Source organism: Grus americana, chromosome 2, assembly GCF_028858705.1.
Source record: "Grus americana isolate bGruAme1 chromosome 2, bGruAme1.mat, whole genome shotgun sequence".
Classification (NCBI taxonomy): Eukaryota; Metazoa; Chordata; class Aves; order Gruiformes; family Gruidae; genus Grus; species Grus americana.
Genome location: NC_072853.1, coordinates 92481319 through 92491321, shown reverse-complemented (window position 1 = coordinate 92491321; position 10003 = coordinate 92481319). Strand labels below are relative to the sequence as shown.

At 52.1% G+C, this 10003-nt stretch overlaps 1 protein-coding gene across 1 annotated transcript; it reads left to right on the top strand.

Annotated features, from left to right (window-relative positions):
- Positions 1-4275: 4275 nt before the first annotated feature.
- Positions 4276-6688, top strand: FOXQ1 (forkhead box Q1). Its single transcript, XM_054816747.1, has one exon. It carries the CDS (start codon positions 5068-5070, stop codon positions 6301-6303), a length of 1236 nt encoding a protein of 411 aa, XP_054672722.1. The 5' UTR covers positions 4276-5067; the 3' UTR covers positions 6304-6688.
- The last annotated feature ends 3315 nt before the right edge of the window (positions 6689-10003 follow it).

Here is a 10003-nt window from a genome sequence, read left to right as displayed (position 1 = left end):
GAAAAGCCTATGGGGACAGTTACTATATTAAGTCATCACAAAATATGTTGTAAATACTGTGTTGACTTAACCTCACTCCTCACCCTGCACTCTTTTATGTCCTGTACTTTCTCAGACTGCAGACCTGCAATATATTCCAGAGAAGTGCATCTTATGCCAGTGTGGAGCCCCATTCAAGCCCCTGAGGCTCTAGTAAAAAGAGAGAATTAGCTATAAATTATCTGAGTCTCAAGACAGAGCAATCTCCATTTTGACAGCTCCTCGCTAAATGGCACAACCCTTCTGATGAGGCCTCATGGTGGATACCTCAGTGGACGCAGCACAGGATAAGGACTCTGAGAGCTCAGTTCTACAGACAGGGTTGCAACCAACTTGCCGAACGATTTTCAGCAGGACTCCCCTTCACTCCTCCTTGCCTGTAAAATGTGAGAGCTCTGCGATCTCTGAGTGGAAAGGACAGTGTAGGAACCAGGAATTTCTTCTCTGCTACTAAGCATTAGTAATGATGGCAATAATACTGTCATCTTCACAGGTGAAAATCTGTCCCGGCCCACTCTGTCATGATACGGTAGGCAAGAGAAATTTGCTTAAATATAGACTTTTTTATGGGACATGAAGTGGGCACAGGGAGGAAGTAATGCGAAGCTTTCAGCATGGGAAATTTCCATTCTGAGCAACAGCTCCCAAGAAAATAAAGACTGTGTGAAACAAAGTGGAAATGGAAGTCCCCACAGTAAATTCAGCTCTTAGAACCTGCCAAAAATATGGAAGATCTCTGCCCACGGGGAATGGCTGTCCTTGTGAAAAAGTGCAAATCCGCAGAGTTCCCAATGTGGGAATTCACGCAGACATGCATTCTGCTTCAGTGATCAAACTCTTCCTCTCATGGTCTAAATGAATTTCCACTAACCTCCTTTCTCCAGCTCGGTCTCTAGCTGGATTTCCTTCAAGTATAAAAATACACATAGTGCAATTAGTCAACCTTCACAGACTCTGCAGTTCATTTATGCATGCTAGGCACGTCTCCTGCTGTGAGCAGCCCATCCAAAGAGAACTCTTTGAACTGGTCTATTGTTGCTCGCGTAGTCTATTGCATTGTCCAATTTCATCATTCCTGGCAAGGCAGCGCACTCCTGCAGCTTGCTACAGGAGGAGGAGAAGAGATGATGAAGCACTTTGTCCAGCTGGTGTGCCGGACATCTCAGATGTACAAATAAGCTTGCCTACCACTAACTATAGGACTTTCCCAGTCACCACAGAGAGATCTTTATTGACCAGTTGCACTTATATGATCTTATCTGGAGCTCTCTCTAATGTAGTTAGCAGTCTGGAGGGACAGAAGGCAGGCAAGATGGTAAGAAAGGATTGGGTGAAAAAAAAGATTTAAAAAAAAAAAAATTAAAAGCAAGACCACAGTGTGACACACCTTTGCACGATGCAGCTGAAGTGTAAAACCAAATTATGGTTTAAAATACCATGGAGACAGCACAACTGGATCAACCAAAAATATACCCGCAACCACCAGCATTTTCCTACATTTAGTAAGGAATATTTTTAGAACCCATAGCTTGAGCAAACTGCAAAGGACTACACTGTCCTACCTCCAAATATCCACTATTTCTGAATTAAATGAGTCAAATACTCCAGAAAATGGGAAGTAAAGTTGAGCGTGTGATTTTCAAGCAATCATTTACATTTCTCCCCTTTGTCTTTGACTAGGGACTGTTTTGGGTAGGAAAAGAGGGGGTCATACATCAAAAAAAGTCCTGCTCTGCTGCTCTAAAGAGGAAGAGACATTTCATTTTAGAACAAAGAATTTGATTTTTTTTACATTGCTTTACTAGAGGTTTTTGGAGGTTTTTCTTGGGGTGATGGGGGTGGAGTGTTTGGCTTTGCTATAATACAGCACATCAAAGCGCTTTTGATGTGAAGTTTACTTAACAGAATCAGTTTTTCCGATGATTGTGTTAATCTTTATAAACCTGAAGGCGATACTGTGCCTTTTAAAAAACTATAGCAGGAAAAGACTTGAGGTTACATATACTCTCAGTGGTGAGAGACCGGAGTAGTTGGACTATTTCGCCACTTCTTACAACTTCGCTTGCTGTTTCATGAGCAGCAATAGCAACGGGCTTGACGCCGCTCTCACTTGGGCCAGGCAGGCTCTATTTAAACCATGCACAGTTCTTGACACAAGCACCTTCATATGTTTTCTCAGGTAAGAGCCACCACAGATTTCAAGGGCCAGGTTACAACAGGCACTCGCTCAGAGGCAGCGAAGGGGCCTTGAGCCGCGACAAGAACCAGCGCTGATCTCAGAAGGGCTCCCTGCTCCCAGCCGTTAATAGCTATCTTTGTAATTGTATTATTTTGAGCACAAGCTTCTGTCCCCTCTTAAATCTTGCAAAACCAGCTTTGCCATCCACTCCTAGTCTTGAAGTATGGCTGTGAAAAAGCTTCTGTTATGTCTGACGTGTTTACCTACAGCATTTGAATGACTTTTTAAGTTCTTTGAATAAAGATAAGAGACAATGTGTACATTTTCCACACAAATAGTGGAACGGTAATAAAATAAACATCAAAGGTAAGCTAGCAAATCATCGCTACTTCACTGCTATTTACAACAAAAGCAGGAAGAGGAAAAAACCTACCCTCGCCATTGGCATCATCTTAGAAAATACAAGTTTTGGAAGGAATGATAGCTTTTTCCCATACCCTGAAACACAAACATTGGCACCTACAGCTAATGCAACGCTTTAGTGAAAGATCTCAGTTTACATTACATGGAGACAACAACAACAAGGAACCAAGAGAGGTCTCCCTCCTCTTATTTTTGTCTTTCTGAATTGCCAGCTTTTCTGAACTGGTACAGCTTTAGTGAGAACGTCAAGCCTGGTATTATTAAAGTTAGCAAGAGTACAACCAGGAAGACAGAAGAACCTCTCGTTGTTCAGTATTTACTATTTAAGACTCAAGCAGACTGAAGAAATGGCAAAGCTTTGAAACAAAATGCAGGTGTGGGGGGGAACATATGTTCTATTCAAGAGACACTGAGACAGAAAATAGTGGTGTTTTTTCTGTGTGTCTTTTAAACTTGCCTTTTCTCATGTTCCTCTCCACACTCCTTAACAGCCAGATCACAACAGCTCTTAAGCGGAGTGACTCTGCATTAAGGATTTATTCTAAAATAAGGTCCGATTTAGAAAGACTGCTTTTAGAAAATATGGAGCAATCCAACTCTTACTCCAGGACACAAAATTCAAAATGTATGTATGAGAAATAAAATGCAAGCACCACACTAGATTTCTGCTGATGTTTTTGTTTTGTTATTGTTTTGCAGACACTAGTGCTATTGCCATATGAAGTCAAATGGCGTTTTGCAATTGACTTTGAACCGCAAGCAGGATAGGATTGAATAGGGCGTTTTCAGAGAAGCTACTGCCGTATAGCTCTCTTCATTGAAGAGAGCATACTGTTGAAGGAGGCAAAACCTATGAAGGAGGGTAAGACCCTTACAACTTAAACCTAAAAACAAACCCCAAAATCACAACTAATTTCTCTAGAAAGGTGTCCAGCTAAAATTACAGAATACTGTCACAGGTTTTACAGAAAATTTATAGATCCACAATGTGTAAGAAAAGTTAAAGCAAAGTCACTATTTTAAAAAAAAAAACAAACCTCACAATAAAAGATTTTATTGGAGACCAACAGTTATAACAGAGACGTTACAAACGCACCATCCGGAAGAGATCAAACAATGTTACTCTATATGCATTAACACACTTAAAACTAAGGTTAAGGTTTTGACTAATTCTCTCATAGCAAAAGCCCACTGCATTGCGTACCTGCTCCCATTTTACCCCTGCACCGGGTGTGATTATGACAGAAGGAAAGAGGGGCCAGGACTGAAGCAACTTTGTCAGCCTACATAAATCATTAGGAATTCACAACTGGGAAGCCGTGTATTATTTTCCAACAGGTTGTTGAGCTGTCACACTACAACTTGTTGCTATATACGGCGCTATTAAAACAAATCACTGCATGTAACAGGTTCTGCTCTGCCACCTATAAGTCATTCTGCATTTTACACCTGGGAGGCGGGCCCGGCTCTGCGAAGTCTCGCCGAACTGCGGCTTCATTCGAAATACCCGGGAAGGGGAGGGACCTGGCAGGAGAAAATACAAACAAGTTTAGTAAAATAACTTTCCAACAAGACCTCGCTGTCATCTCAGCTAATTACGGCTCTGATACGGCTTATTAGCGCGTACCCACCTTTGCTACCTTGCTTCTCCACCCACCACCCTTTCAGATCTTTGTCCTGGCTCCGCCTCTCGCCGGCGTTATAATGGGCTGGTCTGAAAGTGGTGGAGAGACACAGAACCACAGGGGAAGAGAGAGATAATGACAATAACACTAATAACCCTAATAACCCGGCTGCTGCCCGTGCCGCAGCGAGGAGCCAGCCCGGCGTCCCGGCACTGACGGGGGCCGAAGCCGGAGAAAGCGGAGTAACCCCGACGTCCCTCGAGAGCTTCTCCCCACGCCCGGGGAACGCCGGACGGTAACATCGGCAGCGCCCCCGAGGAGGACCGGGCTCGGGGGGACGCGGAGAGGACCCGGCTCCGGCAGCCGCCCGCCCGCTCGCATCGGCTCCGCGGGGGCCTCCTCGCCCCTCCGGCCCCATGGAGCAGCGAGAGTAAAGAGCGAGAAGGACAAAAAGGGGGGCGGAAAGAGAGCGAGCGCCCCGGTGGGCGAGAAGGAGGTGGAAGCCGGAGGAAGCGCCCCGTCCCCCCTCCTCGCCGCCTGTCCTCGGCGCCCGCCGGCGGGGAAGGGGCCATCCCTCTGCCAGCGACCCCCGGGGCGGCCGGGCGAGGCGGGCGCGCAGCCCCGCTGCCCTGCTCTGCCCGCCCTGCCTGCCGCCGCGGAGCTGTCCAAGCCGGCGCGGGGGCAGAAACCCCCCGGGTCGTCTCACCGCCCCCCGCCGCCCGTGAGGCCGCGCCGAGGGGCGGGGGTCGCGCCCGCCCAGCGGAGCCGCGGGGTGCGGGGGGGGCCGCCGGCGCCGCCGCCATGAAGCTGGAGGTGTTCTCGCAGCACTACGAGGACAAGCTGAGCGCCGGCAGCGACCAGGAAGGCAGCGGCTCCCTCTCCCCGGCACCGGCTGAGAGCGAGCTGGGCTCGGACGGCGACTGCGCCGCCAACAGCCCGGGCGGCGGGGCCGTGCGGCCGGGGCATCCCCCGCCGCCGCCGCCCCCCGCCCCGCAGCCGCCGCCGCCGCCGGCCGAGAGCGCCAAGGGGAAGCCCTACACGCGGCGGCCGAAGCCTCCCTACTCCTACATCGCGCTGATCGCCATGGCCATCCGCGACTCGGCCGGCGGCCGCCTGACCCTGGCCGAGATCAACGACTACCTGATGAGCCGCTTCCCCTTCTTCCGCGGCGCCTACACCGGCTGGCGCAACTCGGTGCGCCACAACCTCTCCCTCAACGACTGCTTCGTCAAGGTGCTGCGCGACCCGGCGCGGCCCTGGGGCAAGGACAACTACTGGATGCTCAACCCCAGCAGCGAGTACACCTTCGCCGACGGCGTCTTCCGCCGCCGCCGCAAGCGCCTCAGCCGCGCCGCCCCGCCGCCGCAGCCCGCCCGCCCCGCCGCCGCCCCACCACCGCCGCCACCGCCGCAGGAGGCGGCCGGAGCGGGCGCCGCGTCCCCCGGCGGTTCCCCGCGGTGCTGCTGCGCCTCCTCGCCCTGCAACTGCGCGCCGGGCGCCGCCGCCAAGAAAGCAGCGGCGGTGGGCGGCGGGCCGGCGGCGGGGGGCAGCGGCGGCGCCAAGTTCTCCAGCTCCTTCGCCATCGAGAGCCTCCTCCGGCGGCCGGCGGGGCCCCGCGCCGCCCCGCAGCAGCAGCCGCCGCCGCCGCACGCCCGCCTCCTCTGGCCGGCGCCGCCCGCGCCCCCGCACCTGCTGCCCGGCCCCTACCCGCTGCTCCCCTACCCACCTGCCGCGCAGCCCCCGCCCGCCGCCGCCCTCTACGGCGGTGGCCTCCTGCAGCTCTGCGCCTACGGGCTGGGCGAGCCGCCGCCGCCGCTGCTGCTAGGGGGCGGGCGGCAGGCGCTAGTCCAGGGCGAGCCGTCGCCGGCGGAGCGGCCGCGGCCGCCGCTCTTGCCCGCTGCCCTCCACAAGGGTGGGAGGGGGCTGCCGCCCGGCTCCCCGCTCTACGGGCCCCTCCGGCTCAGCGGGCCGCTGCAGCCGGCGGCGGGGAGCTCGGCCTCGTTCCAGCCGTACGCCGTGGAGACCCCCCTGGCTTAATGGAGCCCCCCTCCTCCCCTGCGAGAGGCCTGCCCGGGGAGGGGGAAAGGAGGAGGCTCTGGATCCCGCACTTTAACTCCAGAGGCGACCAAAGCCTCCAAGCAAAAGCCTCGGTGACGGTGCCTTAGTGAAATGACAGTGGGTTTAACTTAAACCAAACCAAAACAAAAAAAAATCAAAAAAACCAAAACAACTTGTTTTGGACATAGCCATGAGCCTCAAGTGCTTCTTACTGTTCGTTGAGACTACTTGACTGTAGCCGTTCCCTCGCCGCCCCCTTTCTACCCCCTCTCTTGTCCCCGCATGTCCTGCCACCAAAGCCTTGGGCAGCGGAGCGGGGAGCGCCCCCGCGGAGAGGCGCGGTGGTGGCAGCCGGGGGATGCGCTGTGCGCTTGGGAGGGCGGGGAGGTGGGAGGGGGGCCGGGGGCGCCTGCCGGGAGGAGCAGGGAGAGAGAAAGGGAGGGGGCCGGGGGCTGCTGTGGAACCGTAGGTCTGTACTGCAAAGCGATGCATCACTGTGCCAAAAGAAGCCTTTTCTCCTGTCCGGCAACTAGCATTTCGTGGGGAGGACATTAAATTATTTATAAAAGTAGTGTTTTTAACACAAAGAGAGTGCAGTTTTTTAATTAATTATTGCTCGGGGGGGGGGGAGGGGCGGGAGAGGGGAAAGGGCTCAAGGAAATGTCAGGGATTGTCTCCTGTACTGGTTGGCGTTGTACATTTAAGGCCAAGACCACTGCTACTGGAAAGAGAAGAGTAATTTTTTTTCGTATTTTATTTTTGTGTTTGTATAGAATATATGTGCGTGTGCATTTTATTGACGCTCGGCCACAATGGTTTTTCTTTTTTGTTTTGTTTTGATTTTTTTTTCTTCTCTCCCCCGAATAAAAGCTGCCCCCTAAATAAAGACGGTAATAAGGAGAAGAGCGTGATGTCTGTGCTGGCATGGAGGGAGGGGAGCCTGCCGTGGGATAGCCTTGGCCGAGGAGCGCTCGGGCTGCGGGGGCAGCCGGACTGCCCGCCCTTTCCTCCCCATCCCTCCCGGCAGGTAGAGGTGCCACGTATGGACCCGCCTTATTATGACCACGGGAGGTGACACAGGTTCTCCTCTTGTGCTGCCATCAGGTTTGGAAGTCCTCTTCCATTCCTCGAATCAAATGAGGTTCCCCCGCCGGTGCTCAGCCCTGGAGAATGGCGATTTGCAGGCAGGCAGATTTGCAGCCTGGCTGTACGACTTATGGGCAGCCTGCGGAAGTCCTACGCATCTGCCTGCTTCCCCCCCCCCTTTTTTTTTTTCCTTTTTTCCCCGAAGGACAGCAGACGAAATGTAATCCTGTTGTCATCTCTCGGTCCAAAGAAAACTCGCTTCAGGAAGGTCGCTGGCACGACCGGGCTCCAACTGCTTCTGGTGAGGACACCCTCGCTGGCATCTCCAGCGGGTGAAACCTCAGCAGGGCGAACGCTATTGAATGGTTGCTGGTAATAAAAAGTTTACACCCGTTGCCTTCTCCCGACGCGTGTTATGTTCAAGCTGCTTCGAATGGTCAGAAGTGATCAGGAAAGCCTCAGAAAGACTGCGTCGGAAAAAGGAAAGGATGGGGTTTTAACTGCCCGGGGGACTGAATTGCAATTTAGTGGCGTCCCCGACCTCGAAGAGCTTTAAACAAACGCCGAAATGATAATTCGGGGCTTGTTCGTTCGTTTGTTTTAATTTAAAAAAAGGATGAAAATAGGCGGGCTTTTTTTCAGCTCCAAGTCTTCTGTAAGCACAGATCATGTAAACAAACGATGACAAGCAGAATTTTGGGCGCTGGTTGTTCTTGTTACTAATTGTTCTTATTTCGGACCCCGGACTTTCCGCCCCCACTGCCTTTTCCCTCAGCGCCGGGTTTAGCCGCTGAATAGCTTCTATCCTAGTCGCAAAAATTTTGCCGAATAGCGAAGGTGTGTTGGGAAATGAAAGCTTCAAACGGAGCAATCTGCGGGCGAAAACACCGACTTGTTTCAATAAAGCTCAAGCAGATTTCACGGTGTGTTTAGCTCAGACCATAACATTCATCAGAACATTGCGAGAGATTAGTGACTAATGTATGAAGTAATCCAACCCTTGAAGGAATTGGTTTTTATGTACACACACGCATGCACACACACACACACACACACATGCACACACACCATTTCGACATCATTCTGCCTTCAAGGCTCTGTGCAAATATTAATCTGCCCTTCTATAATCTACCCTTTCCTCTAGCTTGTATTTTAACATGTCTTTCTTTATAGGAGTCCAGATGAGCCGTCAGCATGCAACTGCTAATATCTTTTGGTTTTGTGGATCTGTAATGGTCATATTTCAGGGTATGTTAAAAGCACCTTGACGGAACGTGGAATTTGTTATTACAGCCACAAGCATGTATTTAATCGGATGTACGTAAGCGTGAGTAGGGATGAATGTGTGTGTAAACGTATGCTTAATAGGATGGCATTCGGCCTTTTACATTTAGAAAAGTCCCTTCTTATTAAAAATAACTTAGCATTAAAAAAGAAAAGAAGCCCACAGAGTTCGAGACGTGCCTTGTTAATAAGTATTTCTCTTCTTTGAATCTCGATTTTTGATACGTCGGGAAACGTACCTCAACGGTACGGTATAATGGGTATGTGTGTCCCCGCGGTCCTTTCCCAATGCTTGCTCGCATTTCCCCAGCAGGTCGGGATCAGGATTTGAGGGACTCCGTGGCATCCGGGCTGCCGGGCGAGGCTCTGGGAAGGCGGGCGGGGCGGGCAGGTACCGCCCGCTGTCCGGAGCCCGCTCGGCGGCAGGGTTGCGGGGGGGCTTTCGCTTGCTGGAGAGTCGGGTCTTCTCCGTCTCCTCCCGTTCCAGCGTCGGTTCCTCTTCTCATCCCCTGAAGAGGAGACAAGGGACGAATTTCCCCCTGTTGACCTTTGGGTGGAAATTGCCCCATTGGCGACGCTGCTTAGACCATGCCTGCGTTTCTGAGCAAGGGAGCTGCAACAGTTTGTTCACACGAAAGTGAATTTATAGGGGGGAAACATATTTTTTTTAAAAAAACAGCTGAGTCCCGGCTGTCACGCTGCCCGGTGTACACTGCAGAGGTAGCCGCACGCCAGCTCTGCGGAGCCGGTAGAGAGGCGGGAGGGCCCTGCCCGCACCCCCGCCCCGGGGGGGGGCTCTGCCCGGGACCCGGAGCCGGACCGGAGCCGGCGGAGGGGAGAGGCCAGCCCTGGTGTACAGCCATAAATCCGGGCTGTCAGCTGTGACAGACGGCTGGTGAAACACAGCACCTGTCCAAACACTTTCCAGCAGCAGGTAATCAGAGAACCGACACTTTACATTTTTGTGTGGAACAAGCACATTAACCATTTCGCAGACCTTCCCAAAACAGCGACGTTTGTGTGTCTGGGTACTTTGTCTTTCTTAACGTCTAATAAATCAGGATGACAGAATAGAGACAAAGCCTTTTTCCTTTTGATATTTGACACATCAGCAGTAAGCCGATACTTTCGTGCCCTGTTCTTTCAGCCCTACAAGGGTCTACATCACCCAGAGTCCTTGTTAGATGGGTGCAGTTCGGGATACTTGAGGATTTTTTACATGCTGTACAGGCAAAACTGATGTCAGTGGCACAGAAAACCTGGCTGGAACCGGGAGTGTAAGTCTGTTCACCGGCACGTGAGAGGATCT

Coding starts and splice junctions, on each gene's coding strand:
- FOXQ1 (XM_054816747.1), top strand. CDS start 5,068: ATGAAGCTGGAGGTGTTCTCGCAGCACTACGAGGACAAGCTGAGCGCC.